General features: G+C 55.9%; 1 protein-coding gene and 1 long non-coding RNA gene across 5 annotated transcripts; one reads left to right on the forward strand and one right to left on the reverse strand.

Annotated features, from left to right (window-relative positions):
* Window positions 1-901: 901 nt before the first annotated feature.
* Window positions 902-3,883, reverse strand: LOC123625906. The gene is made up of 3 exons (XR_006730685.1): window positions 3,768-3,883; window positions 3,276-3,444; window positions 902-1,167 (listed from the first exon to the last, which is right to left on the reverse strand). It is a non-coding gene; the product is annotated as an uncharacterized LOC123625906 (long non-coding RNA).
* SELPLG (selectin P ligand) lies at window positions 3,883-12,222 on the forward strand. 4 transcript variants are annotated; one of them, XM_045534625.1, is made up of 4 exons: window positions 3,883-4,025; window positions 8,981-9,146; window positions 10,057-10,916; window positions 10,977-12,222. In XM_045534625.1, the coding sequence occupies exons 2-4, from the start codon at window positions 9,044-9,046 to the stop codon at window positions 11,442-11,444; spliced, it is 1,431 nt and encodes a 476-aa protein (XP_045390581.1). In that variant the 5' UTR covers window positions 3,883-4,025; window positions 8,981-9,043; the 3' UTR covers window positions 11,445-12,222. The 4 variants fall into 4 exon arrangements, with proteins under 4 accessions (XP_045390581.1, XP_045390584.1, XP_045390580.1 ...); XM_045534628.1 differs by having other exon boundaries at window positions 10,057-10,796; XM_045534624.1 differs by having other exon boundaries at window positions 10,057-12,222.
* Window positions 12,223-19,442: the final 7,220 nt, after the last annotated feature.

A 19,442-nucleotide genomic window follows, 5' to 3' on the forward strand; every position in this document is an offset into this window, starting at 1 on the left:
GTACTTTCCAGAAAAGGCTCCCTGATCCTATTCTAGGTAATGCGTTGCTCTCTAGGAGTTTAGTCTGTGATGTCTGAACAGGTTCCTAAGCCCCTCCGTAACATCTTCAGTGGAGATGAAGCTGAGGAACACTTGGAGAAGTAACAGGACTGGCCCCATTGCTGTGGCCTAGGGGCATTGGGGACCGTGGCTGGTAGCCCTGAGAAACACAGGGTGGGGGCATGAGAGGAGCTGTGCCCCACAGATTCTAGATAAAGGGGACAGACAAAAGCTGCCTAAGTCCAGCCATCTGGAAATCTGAGGTGTCTGTGAAATCTTTGCCCCATTTGAAATTTGTTTCCTGATTATAAAGCTAATGTAGACATCATTCTATACATTTTTCTAAATAAAAATATGGAAAAGGAAAATACATCCAAAAGGAAAGGGCCATGCATAATCACACTAGCCAGACATAGGCACTGTGAGCATTCCTCTCCGTTTCTCCTCTAAGCACCCGAACACGGTTGAAATTGTGCTGTTCATACAGTTCTACAGCCCGCTTTTCCCACCCAACAGATCGGGGGTGCTTTATAAGCATCCACCTTAAATTTGACTTTAATGCCTACATCATCGTATTCCATCAGGGACCAGTTTCCATAGTATGGGACTTCTATGTTGTCCCCAGTATTTTTCTTACATTAAATATCATTGCTTTTTTTTTTTTTTTTTTTTTTTGAGACAGGGTCTCGCTCTGTTGCCCGGGATAGAGTGCAGTGGTGTCATCGTAGCTCACGGCAACCTCAAACTCGTGGGCTCGAGTGATCCTCCTGCCTCAGCCTCCCAAATAGCTGGGTCTACAGGCATGCGCCACCATGCCTGGCTAATTTTTCTATTTTTAGTAGAGATGAGGTCTTGCCTTTGCTCAGGCTGGTCTCGAACTCCTGACCTCAAGCTATCCTCCCGCCTCGGCCTCCCAGAGTGCTAGGATTACCGGTGTGAGACACCGCACCTGGCCCTGTTGCTTTAATCTTTGAAGGCAATTTGGTGTGTTTTTCTGGGCTCTGTTCCTGGAAACAGAAATCTGTTTTGAATTCTTGAATCACACAGGTGTCAGGTGCAGTGAGTTGTGGCTTTATGGTCTTCACACAGATGAGATGAACCAGGACTCTCTCAGCAATCTTTGCTCCCCTGAAAAGGAAATTTAGCTGTTCAAGTCTTACCCTGAAATAGCTTACCTGCTGCTAAGTTATTCGCTAGCCCTTACCTATGGCGCTTGCTGGTGTGTTGGCGCTCGCTGTTCAGCCTGCACCCCCCCACCCCCACCCCCCGCAGGCTGGGGGTTAAGATGAGAGCTTTGTTCTGTCTGCCTGGATTTGAGTCCTGGCTGGGCTGCTCTATGTGACCTCAAGCAATGCACATCCTCCCTCTGAGCCTCAGTTTCCTCATCTCTAAAGACTGCTCTGAGGATTATTCAAAGTGATAAACGCAAAGCAGTTAAGCACCATTTCTAGCATAGAGTTGAGACTCAGTAATGTTAAGTGTCTTTATTACAAAGTTTTGCAGGTGAGACGGCTATTCAACGCCACTGTTGTCCAGTGAAAGTACCATAGACAACATGTATAGACCAATGAGCGTGCTGTTTCCTGATAAAACTTTATTTATAAAAAAATGAACCTTGAATTTCACATAACTTTCATGTGTCACAGAACGTGTTTTCAACCATTTAAAAACGTAAAGATTCTTAGCTTGTAAGCTGCACAAAACCAGGCGGCACCTTGCCAACCTCTTGACCTCTGCTACTCAGAGAGTGACCTCCAGCCCCGACTTGGGTCTATTCAGAGTTTCTCAGCCCCTGTTGCTGACGGCTGGCTATTTCCAAACTTGCTGGGGAAGAGTTGGAAACCTGGGCTGTAAGGGTCTCACTTCCTTTTTTTTTTTTTTTTTTTTTTTTTTTGAGACAGAGTCTCACTCTGTTGCCCAGGGTAGAATGCTGTGGCGTCAGCCTAGCTCACAGCAACCTCAAACTCCTGGGCTTAAGCGATCCTACTGCCTCAGCCTCCCGAGTAGCTGGGACTACAGGCATGCACCACCATGCCCGGCTAATTTTTTCTATATATATTTTTAGTTGGCCAGCTAATTTCTTTCTATTTTTTTAGTAGAGATGGAGTCTTACTCTTGCTCAGGCTGGTCTCGAACTCCTGAGCTCAAACAGTCCACCTGCCTCGGCCTCTCAGAGTGCTAGGATTTACAGGCATGAGTCACTGCGCCCGGCCTCACTTCCCTTTTTGGGGCCTCAAGCTTCCCTGTCTGTACAGGTGGGGTGAGTGTTTGGCCCTGTCCAGTTGTGGCTTCCTAAGGTGATTGAGATTCTGTCATGGCACACACCCGCTGAGTCTCTGGTATGTGTGCATGTACGTATTTATTTATGAATGAATGGATGAATGACAGGTCTTGCTCTGTTGCCCCAGCTACAGTGCAGTGCTGTGATAGTTTGCTGCAGCCTCAAACTCCTGGGCTCAAGCGATCCTCCTGCCTCAGCCTCCCAAGTAGCTGGGACTACAGGTGTGAGCCACCACACCCGGCCCTGGTTTTCATTTTAAAACAACCTATGTGTTTGGGCCCACCCGGTGGCTCATGCCTGTAATCCTAGCGCTCTGGGAGGCCAAGGCAGTAGGATCAGGAGAATCGCTTGAGGTCAGGAGTTTGAGACCAGCCTGAGCAAAAGCAAGACCCCGTCTCTTAAAAAATAGAAAAATTAGCTGGGTGCAGTGGTGCATACCTGTCGTCCCAGCTACTTGAGAGGCTGAGGCAGGAGGATCGCTTGAGCCCAGGAGTGTGAGGTTACGGTGAGCTGTGATCACACCACTGCACTCCAGACTGGGCAACAGAGTGAGACTCTGTCTCAAACAAAACAGAACAACCCATCCTGTGTGCAAGGCAAGGGCCGAACTTCTGTGCCTGTCCCGAGCCCCTGCCTTATGTAAAGCCACGGGGCAGGCCCTGGGAGACAGTGTTTGCCTTCCTAGAGCATTCTGGGTGTTCTCAGACCCCCCAGCCTCCGCCCGTGCTGTGCTCTCGGCCTGGGATGGCCACTGGGTCACCTCTGCTTGTCATCTCCAGTGCCACTTCTCTTGGAAGATCCTCTCAACCACCCCCGCCCCCACCCAGGGCAGGCTTAGGGCCCCCCCCTCGCTCACCTCAGGGTGACACTTATCTCGCTGTGTCGCAATGCTCCGTGGCCTTGTTTACTTGCCCCCCCCCCCGCCCCCGTCAGCTGGACTGCTGGAACTGCTTACCTGTGGCTCTCAGGGCCCCCAGCCTGGGGTGCCAGAGGGGGCTAAATGAACAAACTAGGATGGAGAAATGAGGGGGTCCTGCCCCTGTGGAATCTGTAACCTGGCTCCCCAGAGAGGTCTCGACTGCAGCTGACAGGACCTGCTGCGCGTCTAGAGATCACGTCGGAATCTGGAAGGACGAAACACGTCACACTTGCACACCCGTGCAGGTCTGTGCTGTGTTTTCTCCTGCCCCGCCCCCAGCACCCATCTTGAGCAAGAAGCGAGAACCATCCTCTTTTTTTCTCTGGTCGTTCCCTTCCCTCCAGGGTGGGGTCCCCTCTCACCCCCACTCTCCGTTGCCCCTGGAGTACCGCTGTGGCCTTCCCAGCTTGGGCCCTACCCCCAAGCCAACGGCTCCTCCCCAGAAAGTTTCCGCTTGTCCTTGGTGTTCACGGTTACGGAAATCCAAGAGCGGTGTCAGGCCCAGGAGGTCCCTGTCTCGCTACTCACCCCATCTTGATCAACGTTGTTACCAAAGCTGTCACAAACAAGGGGGTGTGGGCTGTCACATGGCCCTGCCTGAGTAACCACACTCTCGCTTCCTTCTTCCACACACACGGCCGTTGGGGGTGGGCGGGGTCCGGGACCACAGCAGGGGGTGCCACGGCAGTGCCTGGCAGGCAGCGTGGGCTGGGGCCTTGTCACTTAAGCAGAGAAGCCACTTCTTCTGGGCCCACAAGGCAGCTGTCCCATGCTCTGCTGAGCACGGTAAGTGCTGGCTTGCAAAACCCTGGGGAGTGGCTGGAGGTCCCCAGGGACCAGTGGGCCTGCCCTACAGCCACCAGCAGGCCTGGGGCAGGACCGCCTGGCCCTCCCTGAGCTGCCACCCCTGGGGTGGGGGGTGGGCACAGCAAGGCTCTGCGGGTTCAGGACCGAGGTCTTCCTGGAGTCCGTGGCCTTATGCTGGCGTCTCTTCCGGATCCTGCTCGGTTGCCTGCAGCTGCTTGCTGGGGAACATTCTGGATTGGAAAATCAGAGCAATCCTGGGCACCAGCATAAGGATAATTCCCTAGAAATTACCCTCCCTCCCCTCTCGTGGGTGGGAAACAGGGCCAGCGAGGTGAAGGGATTTGCTGAGGGGCAGAGAGGTGAGATTCGGTCTGGAAGATTCCAGAAAGGAAGAGGAGTGCAGGATTTGTCTTGAGGCCGCATACGTGGAAATACCGTTTTCAAAGATGCGTTCTTTCCACTTTTTATAAGCTTGAGAAAATGACACTTCGTGGCAAATGATTAAAATATTAGGATTAGGATACCATTGTTAGCAAAAAAGAAAATACTCAAAAATGAGAATCTTATTAATTTGTATTTGGGGTATTTTCGGGGCATTTATACCCCTTTAGGAGAATGGCAGTGGCTGAAGTCACTGCCCCCGACACACACACACACACACAGCCCGTAGATCGGGCTTCTGTTGCCTGGAATTCTCTTCCTCTTTCCTGGGCTCTGTTTTCTTCCCTTTCCCATCTCTGACTTCGAGCCCTCCAGGGCGAGCCTCTCGGTGGGCAGGGGCCCGGGAGGTGGCCTCAGACGGCGGGCCCCCGAGTGGCTTCCTCTGGGTGTCCCCGGCGGCCGCGCCCTGTGGCCTGGCTGGCAGGCAGGGAGCTGAAACCCGCAGAGCAGAAGGGGGAGGGCGGGGCTCTCAGGGGGGCTGGGGAGCCGTCCGAGAACCCTAGAGGGTGGGCAGCGCCCCTTTTGCAGGTGAGAAAACCGAGCTCGTAGGGGAGAAGCCGCCGCCTGTGGTGGAGTGGCTGGGTGTGGCAGCGCTCTGACGTGGCACGGCCCTGTCTGGCTGCAGGAGCCCGTAGTCACCCCAGGCCTGGGTCTCCCATCTCCTTTGCTGAACTGGAACAGGAAGGAGATGGCTGGCCGGTGGGCGTGCGTGCCTGTGTCCGTCCGTCTACACTGGGGGCTTCGCAAAACCATCTGTAGTTAAAACCAGGTGTGGGTGTCACTGAATTCATTTGTGCAAAGTGCCTCATCGCCTCTGTATCGGGCCGGCAAATTTGGGTTCCAACAGGTGAAACTTGGTTCTTGGCAGGGGGCACAAAAAAATCTCAGCTGACACTATGGTTTGTGGCTCTGCAAAGGGCCACAGGACACTGAGCGGTCACAGTGTCTCTGTGGTGTTAGCGTTTCACGAGGTGGGGGGGGGGTAATTAGGGAAAAACTGTCCAAAGAGTCTCCTTGATAGGGGTGAGGGTGGAGGATGGAAAAAGGTTGGGACGTGTCCGCTGATGACCACGGCTCAAAGTATCTGACGACGGCGTGTCCCGTGCGGGTCTGTCCCGTCACCCTCCCTCAGTCGTGAGTCCCGTCCTGCAGCAGGCACTTAGTGAGTCCTGGGGATGCCGGGGGACCCTGCCCTCCAAAGGCTCGAGGGCTGGCAGTGCCCGCAAGCCAAGGGGACCAGCGTCTCGAGAGGTGTCTGTACAAGGACCCGCGTGTGCCCATGTGCAGGCGTATTGTCTGTGCTCAGGAGGTGTGATTTACAAAGCGGAGGAGGCCGAGGCTGTGGAGACAGGTTTCTAGGGCTCCCTGCCCTCCGCCCTCGCTAAGAGATCAGAGGTGTGTCAAAGCCCGTCTCAGGGTTGGGGATTTTTCCAGGACGTGGCAATGGTTCACAGAGCGTCCCCTGCCCTAAAGGCAGAATACTGACAACAGCTTGCATTTATTGAGCATTTACTGTGTGCTCAACATTCTACCTGGACCATCTTACTTCAACCCACAGCAACCCCATGAGGAGCAGGTGCCACTACTGTCCTTGTATTCCTGATGAGGAACCCATGGCTCAGAGAGGTGGTATGAGTTGCCTAAGGTCACACAGCTTGTAAGAGACAGAGCCGGGATTGATCCTGGTTGACGTGACTCCCGAGTCAGGACAGGGACTGTCCTGTCTACCAGGACATAGATTTGCAGTGGGATCTGGGGGGACACTTGTGCCTCAGTGGGACCTACTTGTTGGTTTGGAGTCATTCCTTCTCTTGGCGGCTGCTTAACCCAAACCCTGAGATGCTCAGTCTTTTGGATTCTGAGATTCCAGGATCTTGCATGCGGGGACTCCCGGGTTTCCGGATTCCAAATGGAAGGTCCCGAGCCCCTTGGAGTTCCAAGGGTATCCTTCCTCAGCAGCTCAAGGAGGCCACAGGGTGCAGTCTCCGGGGCTGGGGCGGGTGGCCCTGGCAGCCTGTTCCTCCACATGCCTGGGTGGGGCCCGGCGCGGAAGCAACCTGGGTTTAGACAGGGGAAAGGCAGGAAACGGGCAGTCTCTGATCTACTGTCAGGCAAGAGTCAAGACAAATAGGATGTGGCCACTCTGTACCCCTCCCTCAGAGCCCTGTCCTGGACCCTGCTCCTGTGGTGTGTGATTGTTTCTCTGCCTTCCGGGGTGCCTAGAGGTGACCCTGCTGCCCTGAGCCTTGCTTCCCTCATCTGTATAGTGGGAGTCCTAACAGCCAGCGCTTCACAGGGGTGAAGATGACAGAGGCCACCCACATGGTGACAGTGAATTAACCCGTTCACAGTGGGGGCTTTCTAATGGATCATTTGCACCGTAGAACAATGCATTTATTTGATCCAATATCAAAGGGTCTTATTCCACCTGCCGTGCGCAGAGCGTAAACTGCGCCCCTGCACTGTCTCCCTGCGTGGCCTCGGCTGAGTCACGGCGTCTCTTAGAGCCTCGGGTTTTCCTCCTGTCAAACGGGCTGACGCCTGCGCAGCTGTGGCCTGGCTCCACGGCCCCTTCCTCTCGAAGCCCACGGGATGGCAGGGACCAGGTTGGGGTGACCAGCCCCCTGCCCTCGTTTGCCTGGGACTGAGGAGTTTCTGGGGATGAAGGACTTTCAGTACTAACGCTGGGAACAACCGGGACAAGCTGGTCGCTTTGTAACAGGCCCGGGAAGGGAGATTTGGGCTTTCCCGGTGCACCATGTCATATGTCAACTGAGAGTAGCTCTCTGCTTTTGCAGCGGCCCACGGGGGAGGTAGGGAGGTCGCCACCTCCATACCCTCCCTGAGTCCGAGGCCTCCCTTTCCCCTGCTCCTCTGTCCACGGCCCCAGAGAGGGTCTCCCAGATAAAATACCCCCTGCAGGAAGCCAGGGTCTGGGACTTCCACTCAGCATCGCATTCAATTCATTCTTTGAAGCTATAGCGCCCATTTTACAGATGAGGAAACTGAGGCTTGGAGACGGTGAAGTAACCTGCTCAAGGTCAGACACCTGCTAAGTGGAGGTGAACGTGGGATTCAGGCGCGCTCTCTCCTCCACCCCCGGCTGTCTCTCCATGCAGGGGACTTGGGGGATGGGTGTCGGGGAGGGGGCAGCTGATGGTGAGAGCCCACCTTAAGAACATGACCCCGGCCCCCCTCCATGTTATTCTCCCAGCCTCTGGGCTGCAGAAAGTCAGGCCCTGATTTGCCAAGATGTCTCCCCCAGGCCCGGGAACTGGAGGGCTGGGCCTTGCGTTCTTGCCCCCTCCCTCTCTGCTTCCAGGAAGTGGCTGAGGGCTCTGCCTTCCAGGAACCAAGAACTGCCCAAGGTGCATGGGGGGGTGGTGCCAGTGTTTTCATAATTTTGAAATATATCTCTGAGCTGCTGGCTTCCTCCTGAAGTCCTCCACCCCCAGGTAAAGGGGAACAAAGTTGGGCCATACATTCTTCCCCCAAATAGGAACTTTACCCTGTATGCAAAGAAACTCTGCCATCGTGAAGGCAGATTGGGAGGCAAAGGGGTGTGTGTGTGTGTATGTGTGTAGGTGCACATGCATGCACACACATGCATGCACCGCATTTATTAAGCACCTACTGTGAGCCTGGAACTTTGAATCCATCATCTCATTGCTTTCTCTTAACAGCCCTATGGGATAGGTACTGATTTTTATCCCCATTTTACAGATGGGAAAACTGAGGCGCAGGGAGACAGGATCTGTCTCAAGGTCATACAGCTTGTGAGACATAGAGCTGGGATTCGAACATCGCCATAGTCTGTGCTTTCAATCCTATGCTCTGCATGGCACCTGGTACAGAAGGGCTGACTTTTCTGGGGGACACAGCCCAGAGCTCCTCCTTTTCCTTACTCTGCCCTCCCTCTTCCACCTGAGTCCCCAACCCCAGGCTTTTGTCCCCTCAACTAGGTGAGGTCTCTCCATAAAGCCTTCCTGAACCCTCACTGGGTTCCAATCTGATCTTGGCCACTCATCAGCTGTGTGCCTTTGGGCAAGTCGCTTCACATCTCTGACCTTCAGTCTCCTCCTCCATAACACACGGATAACTGTGAGGGCTAGACGTGTCTGGTGCAGATACCATAAAGCTTGGTGTAAGAAATTGTTTTAAGATGTGATCAGATTTGCATTGTGGAAACCAACATAATTCTAACTAATGTATGAAGGAGGCTGGAAGCAGAGGGGCCCGTGAGTAAGTTATAGTCGTCCAAGGAATGAGGAGCAACCGCTCTTTCTTCCAAATCGTATGAATGCAGTACAAAGGAAGGTACTGGAGATCGTCCAGGTGCAGTTGTGAGTGCCCACTCTTGCCAGGCACTGTGGTAGGGATTGTGCACTGCTGAAGGATGTTATGTCAGGGAAGCCAGGAGTACCCGAATGCTGCCCCAGATCACAGCTGCCACTCACCACAGAATCCTCATCACAGGATTTTTCATCCTACAGATACCAGCCAATGCCAGCGGGAGCATAAGAGGAGAGAGGGCAAACAAAGCACAGGTGTTCACGATGCCACAGAGAAAGATCAATGAGACGGCCAAAGTGAGAGGCACTGTCCTTTCTGGCTACCTTTTAGGGAGGACAGTGGTGGTCCTGCCCACAGGCAAATGCAGTGAGTATAAGCTCCCTGAGGGCAGGGCTGTTCTGAAAAGATTTGACTTTTCTCCTGGCCAGAGTGCAGTTAATGGCTCTGGGCCCTTGTGGACTTACGGGGCAGTTTGACTTCAAGAACTAAAGCAGCCGACCTTTGCTGAAAGTTTCCCATGTAAGCAGAGTGCTAAGGGCTTTGCACGCATCCCTTCATTGTATCCTCATAATAGCCTACAAGGTAGGTACTGTCATTCCCACTGTGCAAGCAAGGACACCACCAATGGGAGTGGGACCAAACCCAGACATGGAGGAAGAATGAGACAAACTGAAACTCCAAGGATGGGCAAGGGCTATGGAGGGGGAGAGCCAAGATAGGGGGAGGGGAAACAGGGATGTGCAGGCAGGAGCAGGGGGAGGGGGTGGCGGTCAGAATCAGACTCCAACAGACCTCAGAGTTCCAACAGGCAGCTTTATCCTGCAGGCCTGTGGTTTCCAAACTCTTCCGCTCGTGGCCCTCAGCAGTGGCCAACTGATCTGTTTATGAATTGTGTACAGGGACTGCTGTCCTCTCATGATATAAATGTATACAAAAATAGAATTTAAGGAGGTGGGACATAAAGAGTTACTATAACTCCAAGCTCTAATATTTTCTTTCTACACCCCAACGGGTTGTCTCACCCAGAAATAAAATGTTTTAACCAAAAATGATAAGGAGGTAAATAAAGTTTCTATGCAACGTACAGAGCTGATGAGTCATCCTCATGGCGGTTGCTGCTGGCCGAGGGTCTTCTCTGTGCCGGGCACGTGCTGGGTCGTAGGGACACCAGACCAGACACGCTCCACGCTGCGGCAGCCCAGGGCCGCAGGCGACGGTGCTCGCTGGGCTTGGAGTGAAGCTGTCCTGACCCCCCTGTGCCTGTGTCTCTCCGCAGGTGCCATGCCTCTGCAACTCCTCCTGCTGCTGACTCTGCTGGGCCCTGGCAGCAGCTTCCGGCTGGGGGACATCCAGGCAGACGGAGACAGGAAAGCCCCAGGCCCCCTGCTTGCCCAGGGGCGGAGGCAGGTGTTCGTGGAGGACGAGGAGGATTCCGACTATGTGTCAGAAGGCACAGACCCTCCCGAAACGCTTGAAGAGATCACCAGTGTTGTGACCCAGAACCTCACGCTTCTGGCTGTGACCGGAACGTTGGAGCAGAGAGGCTCTGCAGAGCCCGGAGGCCCTGAACCTGCCACTGTGGAGGCTGCTACCAGGGACCCTGCTGGCCTGGACACAGGAGGGGCGACCATGGGGAGTCTGAGCACAGAATTGGCCACACAGTGGATTCCGGTCACTCTGGACCCTCTGGTCACAGAACTGGCCACTGTGAACATTTCCATCACGGGTGCTCCATCCAACAAGGGGGCTCTGTTTACGGGGCCAGCTACCATGGAAGCTCAGGCCACTCAACCAGCAGCCACAGAAGCCCTGTCCACAGAACCCCCTGCCACGGAGGCCCTGACCACAGAACCCCCTGCCACGGAGGCCCTGACCACAGAACCCCCTGCCACGGAGGCCCTGACCACAGAACCCCCTGCCACGGAGGCCCTGACCACAGAATCCACTGTCACGGAGGCCCTGACCACAGAACCCCCTGCCACGGAGACCCTGACCACAGAACCCCCTGCCACGGAGGCCCTGACCACAGAATCCACTGTCATGGAGGCCCTGACCACAGAACCCCCTGCCACGGAGGCCCTGACCACAGAACCCCCTGCCACGGAGGCCCTGACCACAGAACCCCCTGCCACGGAGGCCCTGACCACAGAACCCCCTGCCACGGAGGCCCTGTCCACAGAATCCACTGCCACGGAGGCCCTGTCCACAGAAACCCCTCCCTCAGTGGCCCTGTCCATGGAGCTAGCCACCATGAAGAGCATGCCTGGGGCAGCCAGCAATCTGTCTGCCATGCCCAACATGAAAACTGGGCAGACTTTGCCCCCTGGGATCTTCATGGCCCCCAGCCCCGCAGGGCCCCCCGACCACATCCCCGTGAAGCAGTGCCTGCTAGCCATCCTCATCCTGGCCCTGGTGGCCACTGTCTTCCTCGTGTGCACCGTGGTGCTGGCCGTCCGCCTCTCCCGCAAGAACCACACGTACCCTGTGCGGAATTACTCCCCCACCGAGATGGTCTGCATCTCATCCCTGCTGCCTGACGGGGTCGAGGGGCCCCCTGCCACGGCCAACGGGGGCCTGCCCAAGGCCAAGAGCCAGGGCCTGACGCCAGAGCCCGGGGAGGACCGCGAGGGGGACGACCTCACCCTGCACAGCTTCCTCCCTTAGCGCCCCCTGCCCGTGTTTGCCTGGGCGAGGCCCTGGCCGGCGGCCTCACTCCCTCCCTGGCCCACCCGGGCCGCCACCGGGCACCCAGACCTCCATTCCATGGGTCTGGGCTTCCTTGGAGACCCCTGGGGATGGGGGTCTGTAGGGAAGGGACCCCGGCTGTCCCAGAAAAGACGAAGAGCAGCCACAGTCCTGTGGCCAAGCAGGACCAGCAAGTGGAACCACCTCCTCCTCCCTCCTGCCTCCAGGGGAGCCCGGCTGCCTCGGGCTGCAGACTATGGGCAGCGGCCATTTGGCCCAGAGAGACCCTCTTCTTCCTGTCCCCATCGGACGTCTCCCACTGCCATCCTCCTTTCTCCAGGCCACTGGAGTCTCTTCCCCACAGGCCCAAGGAAGACCGGGTTCCTCCACCCCACTCTCATCGCCATTTTCTTCTGGTTGCCATGGTCACCAAACAGGAAGGGGACCTTTTGTAGAAGGTCAGGGAGGGGTGCTCAAAAGTGACAGATTCCTGAGGCCATTTCCTGCTGCTCTGCAGATTTGCGGGAGCCCAGGGTGAGGCCTCAGACTGTGAGGGCTGGGGAGGGTTCGGAGCCCTTTCTTTGGCACTGTGTGGACCAATGAGCTTCCCTCTGGTGGCAGAACAGCCCCCACTGTCCTCACTCACCTTCCCCTGTGGCCACTTTTCAGGGTGGGCTCTGGATGGTTCACTGCATTGTCCCCCTGCCTGGCCCAAGGCTGGGCACAGCACAGGCTCTCAATAAATGTGTGATGAACATGTGATGGTTGCCTCCTTCAAGATAGGAAGGCTGCCTCCTCCAGGCAGCCTCCCTGGAACTCTCTATCCCTCAGCACAGGGTCGGGGTTGGCCCTGGCCGTTTGCCCTCAGCCCCAGGCCCCTCGGGAAGCCCCCTTCATGGGCTGTACTGCCTCCTGGGCAGCAGAGGCATCTTGGCATATCACTGGATGGCCTGGAAGAGTTTCAGGCTGTGGGGGACAAAGGGAAGGCTGGTCCCCTGGTGACCACTCTGTTCAACTGCCCCCATGACCCAGTTTGACCGACAGAATTTGGTTCCCCCCAAATCTCAGACTAATACCCCTCTAAACATCGATGGCATCGTCCCGTTAAAGAGAAACACGATTCAATGACACTGGCTAAAGCCCGGTAAGGAACTTTATTCAAGGGGGTTGGGACTGGAGACAGGTGGGACTCAACTCCGAGCACAGCACGGGCAAGTGGGAATTTATGGCCAAGGAGCAGGTGGAGGCCACTGGATGGAAAATGACTAAGAGGAAATGTCAGGGGTCAGGGGAATTCTGGCTAAACGGACCTAACAATAGCATTCTTGCTCAAGACGGGCCAGGGTGACCAGACGTCCCCTGGGGGGTGGTGGAGGATGAGGAACCCCATTAAATATTGAGGGTGACCAGATATCCAGGGCGTGGGGTTGTTGCTAAACTGACTTAGCAGAGCTCTTGTTAAAACTGGATTTTACAGGGATGTGCACAGAGGGGCCTAGGAGACAATTTGGGAGGCTGAGTACAGTTTGGTGAAGCGGAGAATGTCTGTCACCCCCCGGAAGCCCACCCCGACCTCCCCTTGTCACATAGGCCTTATCTCTCTTTAGCACCCAGCAGCTACCCCTGCGCAGCTGCAGCCACGTGGCTTTTGTACAACTTGCTGTCAATGGTGGAAAAGTTTGGGGCCGGCAACCCCTTTCTTAAAGGGTCAGACAGTAAATATTGCAGGCTTCGTGGGCCACACAGCCGCTGTGGTCGCTTCTCAGCTCTGTCCTTGCAGTACGAAAGCGGCCATCGGCAATATGTTCTAAACGAATGGGTGTGGCTGTGTCCTAACAAAACGTTCTTTACAACAGGGTGACAGGCCGGACCCAGCTCTGCGAGTTTGCTGACCCCTGATTTAAGCATAGGGTGACCAGTCACCCCAGTTTGCCCAGAACTTTCATGGTATGAGCACCGGAAGTCCCATACCCCAAGAAACTCAGCCCCAGCGAACCCGGATGGTCGCCCCACTATTTAAGCAACGCTCACCACGTGCTCGTGTTACCTCACTCAAAACCCCCAGTGACCCCAGAGGGTCAGAGCAGAAGACAGAGGCGTGGAGAGGTGAGGCGACCGGCCCATGGATAGTGGGTGAGACGGGATCAAACTCTTGACCTTTGGCCTCCAAATACCTTCTAGTCGTTTCCACAGAGAGGAGAAAACTGCTGCTTAAAACATACTGTTCTACCTTCTAGGAAAGGAGTAAAATTTATCTCGGGGGAGAATTGTTTTGTTCTTCTAGAAAAATGCCTCCAGTGGCCTCCTTGGCAGTGAAGGGCCCCCAGCCCAGGGTGCAGAGCGGGGAGACGGGGACAGGCTGGAGAGAGCCTGGCAGGTGGCAGGGGCCGGGGGAGACTGAGGCGGGGAGGTGTGGGGACATGGCCCCCACATGTCTGGAAGTGCTGGTGTCTGTCTCCTGCCCCCGAACTTCTAGAACAACGGATACACACAAGGAAGGTGTGTTCAAGGTGCTTTGCGGGGTGCTGGTGGCAGAGAGCAGGAGTGTCCACGTGGCTGGGGCAGCCAGGCCCGGGGGAGGCAGGCCGACGGGTCACCTCCCCTTTTGGGGGCAATCGGGAAAATCACGGAAGGGGAGCTGAGGGCTGCACAGCTCGGGGCTGCGGCCCCAGAGGCTGCGGGGCTTGGGGACATCGGAGAGGTTCCCCAGGGGTCTTGTCACCCTGGCCTTCTAGGGGCTCTCCCCTATGCCCTGAGGGCTCCCAGAGTGCCTCAGTTCAAGGGTGCTGTGTGGCTGCACGAGCCTGGTTTTCCGTCTCCACTGTCGTCCCTGCGCAGCTCGCTGTGTCCCAGGGTGACAGTCAGTCCGGCGTCGGCGACGCTGGGTGCAGCAAGCAGCCACCAGGGGGCGCCCGCCGCCAGCTCTTCGGCCCGTGGGCGCGGGCGCTTCCCTGTGACCCGACTCTGAGGATGAGGCCGGAATCCTTCAGCCACCCTGTCCCGACCCGGACTCCTCCGGCATCCAGGGGGAATGCTTTGGCCAGGAAGGAGCCCAAACCCCGTGCAGAGCTGGTGAATACTAACAACCGGCTCCCGACCAAAAGCGTCCCTGATTCACGGCGTTTGTCAGTTTCCTCAGGGTAAATAACTACCCCCGTGGCCGATTTGGGGCCCCGGGGGCTGCGGGCGACGGGAACCACCGCAGCTGATGGGCGAATGTGGGAGAGTCACTGGCGGGTGGTGAGCTGTGAGCATCGATGACCTTGGGTTGTAATATCAGATAATTTCATTTATTAAACAACTGATTCACAGCATTATGAAAATTTGCTGATTGGCTCTCACGGGCGGGTACCACTGTGCCCTTCCTCCTGCCAGGCCTCCCATGCCCTCGAACGTCGCCAGCCTGAATGGCCTCACTCGTCCGTCCAGCGAGCACGCCCGGAGCACACGCGTCTGCCGTGTCCCTGCGAATCCCCTCCGGCGGCCTTCCCAGGGGATACTGGCATTCTCTCCATTTTATAGAAGAGGAAACTGAGGTTCAGAGAGGCAAAGTCACCCGCCCCAGACCGTGCATGGGGACCTGAGACTGGAAGCCAGGACTGCAAGCCATGTTCTCACCGCTATGCCACACTGTCCTTGAGATCACGGTGGGGTTCTGGGGGAATCCCAGACCCCAAAGTCTCACCCTTGCTGACCCGCCCTGGTGCCTGGAAGTCCCCCGTTAGTCACCCTTGGTGGCTCCTGACTGCTGAGGGAAGGCACTCTTCCTCACAGAGAGCAGGACACAGCAGAGCTGAGGTCTAGGTCAAAGAGAGATGGCCAGGAGCAAGGAGCTGGCATTTATTGAGCACTTATTGCATGCCTTGCCACACACTCTATCTGTATTATCTCATTTAGACCCCACAATGACCACATGACGCGGGTGACATGACTGTTCCATTTTCCTGCCGGGGAAACTGAGGCTCAGAAAGCGGAACCACTTGCTCCAGCAGGTTGCGCTGCTAGGAAACTGCACCCTGCTGACTTCAGCTCTGCCGCAGGGGAGGAAGGAGAGCAGACAGGAAATGGGGGGCCCCGGGGACAGCGGGCCAAGTCTGCGCCAGGTCCCCTGTCTCTTACAGGCTGAGCCTGCCATCATGCAGCAGCTGAACTGGGCAGGGGCTCCCCAGATTCTTCCCCCAGACCCCACCCCCATCTGCCACTCCTCCAAGCCACAGATTGTCATAGAATGTGCCGGGCACCACTCCGGGACCTGGGATGCCACGTGAGCGGGACAGGCCTTGCAATGGCCTTTGGGGTCCACAGTTTAGACGAGGGACAGATTAATCAGATGACCCCCCAGGAGATTACGGCTGGGCCCAGAACTCAGAGGAGAGGTGCTGGGGGTTTGGGGGCATGTGGCCCCGGGGCCAGACCTGGGGGTGCGGGGTGGTTGAGGCTTGAAGGATGCAGAGTTTTGACTTGGGAGGGTGGGAGAAAGGGAAGAATGTTCCAGGCATCGGGAACAGGCACTGGGGGAATGGACAAAGCGGGCGTGGCTGGAAGGAGCAGGAGCCGCTGCGGGGAGGCGGGGGAGGCTGCGTGGGGATGACGGTGCCTGGACGGGGCAGGGTGCAGGGAAGGTGCGGACGCGAGAGACAGCTGGGAAGGGCAGGTGGGAGCTGGTGAGGGACTGGACGAGAGGAAGAGGGAGGTTGAAATCTCAGGCTTCTGACTTGGGCCGCTGTCCTGAGCGGGGCGCCCCTGGGTGGCCGGGGAAGCCGCGGAAGGAGGAGGTTGGGGCTGGCCTGGGGTGAGTCCAGTCCTGAGTTGGGGAAATGCAAATGAAAACCACGCGAGCTGCCTCTTTGCACCCACCCGAAGGACTAAAATCAGGAAGCCTGACACGCCCAGTGCTGGTGAGGACACAGAGATGCTAGAACGCACCGCTGGTGGCAATGCAAAACGGTGCGGGCCACTTGGGAAACCGGTCGGGCAGTTTGTCACAGTTAGACGTGTACTCAGCAGGCGACCCGGAAATCCCAGCCCCAGTGTGTGCCCAAGAGAATGCAAACACGGTCACACAGAGACTTGTTTGCAACGGGGATGGCAGCTTTATTCATAAGAGCCGAAAAACTGGAGACGGCCCACGTGCCCACCCACTGGTGGTCCGTCCACACCGCAGGATCCTACGCAGAGCAGAGAGGAATGACGTCCTGACACGCACACCAACACGGACGGATCTCACCAACACGGACGGATCTCACCAACACGGACGGATCTCGAAAACACGCCGAGTGAGAGAAGCCAGACACGCGAGGCCATGCATTATGCTGTGTGACTCCAATGACAAGTTTTCCGGAAAAGGCAAAACTAATCTGTGGTGATAGAGATCAGATCAGTGGTCACCGCTGGGGGCGGGAACGATGCGGAGGGGCTCGCAGGAAGCGTCTGGCGTGACGGGAACGCTTTACCTTGGTCTGGGTGGCGGGGCCATGGGTGTCCGCATTTGCCAAAGCGCATCGTTGCATTTGCATGATTGGTGCATTTTACTGTAAAACATGCCTCGAGAAGCAGGCAAACCAGCAGGCGAGCAGGCCAGTGGCACAGGCCGTGCAAGCCCGGAGGTCTGCCGAGGTCTGTGTGAGGCCAGAAGGGCTTGGACATGTTTCCTGGAGCTCCCATAGCTGCTGTCCCTGGCCCGGCCCCTTGCCCCTCCCTGGGACAGGCTGTCAGGGAGGCCCAAGGAAGCTGCAGCTGCTGGAGGTCCCCTGCCAATGTCCTACGTAGTTCTAACCCTCCTTAACCATCAGTGGCTGCTCCGCTGCTCAAAGACTATCAATGGCTCCCTAGTGCTCAAGTCCAGAAGAAGTTTCCAGCTTCCTCACTCGCTGCCCACTAACCTACATGCCCGCCTCTTTGGGCAGACTGACCCCTCACTTCTCACCCAGGCCTGATGCTTCCTACCCTCTCTGCCTTTGCTCCCCACTCTTTAGGGCTTAACTCCCCCAGGCCTTGGACATCTTTTTGGATCCAGCCATGCCTCTGGGCTCCTCCTTTGCTGTTCCCCCCTTTCCCTACTTCCTGGGGGGTGGTATTTCTGGGGGATTCCCTGTCCTTGCCCCAGTCCTGGGCACAGAGACCAACAGATTGGTCTAGGTTACTCCTCCTCCACTTGGAGCCTCGATCTCTCCATCTGTAAAATGGGTCCCTCTGTGTCTGATCATGTCTTCAGGGGGCCACTGTTTATTTGTCATTCACGTTCAGATGGCAGTTGCACGAGGCAGGGAGTTGTAGATTTTTCGTTCCCTCAGAAGACTCAGGAGGGAGACAGAAGTCAGTCTGATGCCTGTTCCGTCTTTGCCATGTGCCTTTCTGAGCCCCACGGTCCTCACCGGTAACACGGGGTGGTCACAGGGCCCAGGGCCCTGTAGACGGTTAACCTTGGCCATAGCAGTAGTAGTAGAGTGGCAGCTCACCCCTGTGTGCTGGTCAGGGGCTAAAGTCTTTGCTTGCATTTTCTCATTTAATCCTCACGTGGAAGGTCCTGTTTTCAACCTCATTTTGCAGTTGAGCCCTCTGAGGCTTAGAGAGGTTCAGTGACTTTGCCTAAGGCCCCACAGCTTGAACATCACAGATCCCGGAATAAACTCTCAAGACCTTGTGGGGCCACCAGCCACCAGAGGCTGGCTCCTCCAGGACGTGTTGGGAACTCCCTAAATCTCCAAGCCTCCAAACAAGGTCCTGGGCTGACATCAGCTGCAGAACTCTTTCCTGGAGGCCACTCTGTGCTCACACCATCCCCAACTGGGGGGTGGGAGGAGCTGGGAGGCAGTCACTGGGCACTGCCCATCCTGGTGCCCACACAGTGCTGTGAGAGCAGAGGGGCCACTTAATCTCACCAGCCCTGAACTCAGCTCTGTGAGGCCTTGGTCATGTCACAACCCTCTCAGGCCTCAATTTCCCCTTCTGCAAAATGGGAGTATCTGTGTTAGCTCCCCACTGGAAAGACGACTCCAAGGGCCTGGAAGCAGATCTGCAGGGAGTGAACTGGGTTGACGTGACGGGCAGTGACCCTAGAGAGGGTGTCCACCAGCCAGAAAGAGACTGCAGCTTGGGAGAGGAGAGCCCAATGGTGGGGCTCTGTGAACATCTGCCCAGAGGTGGGACCTACAGCCATGGGGAGGGGTGGGATTCCCCAGAAGAGGGTGTGAACTCTTTCCAATATGGTGCCCCTTTGTAATGGCAAAGATGCTCTCAGACCCTACATGATGGGGCATTTTCACATCCATTGTGGGAGAAAACATGACCATAGCTCCTGTATGAACAACTCCAATGTATTTCACCATATGTCGTCCAGCTACATTTAGAGTCAGTTAACAAAGGATCAAACCTCCGTGTCTGAAGTGTCATATGAATTGGAGTCCAAACACAGTTGGGTTTGAGGACTTGTGTACTCAGGTTGTACTGTCCCCCAGGGAGCAGAGGTGGGCAGAGACCTGATTGCTGAGCTTTTAGGGGCACAGCCCTCTGCTTCTCACTCATGCACTGCACTCTCCCACACACAGTCCGTGGGCGTGAGATGGTGTGTGCTTGTGGGAAGGAATTGTGATTCACCTTTGCCCCCAGCCTCTAAGTGTGATCCTGGCACAGACTGGGTGACTCAGAAATGTTGGTGGGCTATTCCAACAACCGAGAATAGCTGCAGAAAATAAGACAACCCCTGCTGCACGATCAATAGGACATTATTCAGCAATTGAAAATGATGTTTTTGAAGGATAACATGGAAAAATACCCATGATGTAATGTTAAATGAATTCTGAGTCTTAGTTTTCTCATCTGTGAAATGGGATGATGATGATGATGATGATGATGATAATAATAATTTCACCTCATAGGGATGTCGTGGGGATTAATGAGACAGGCATGGAAAGCACTCAGCATGATGCTAGGGAGAGGGTAAGTGCTCAATAAATCATAGCTATTAGGATTAGCAAG

The sequence above is a fragment of the Lemur catta genome, chromosome 21 (genome assembly GCF_020740605.2).
Source record: "Lemur catta isolate mLemCat1 chromosome 21, mLemCat1.pri, whole genome shotgun sequence".
In the NCBI taxonomy this organism is placed as follows: domain Eukaryota; kingdom Metazoa; phylum Chordata; class Mammalia; order Primates; family Lemuridae; genus Lemur; species Lemur catta.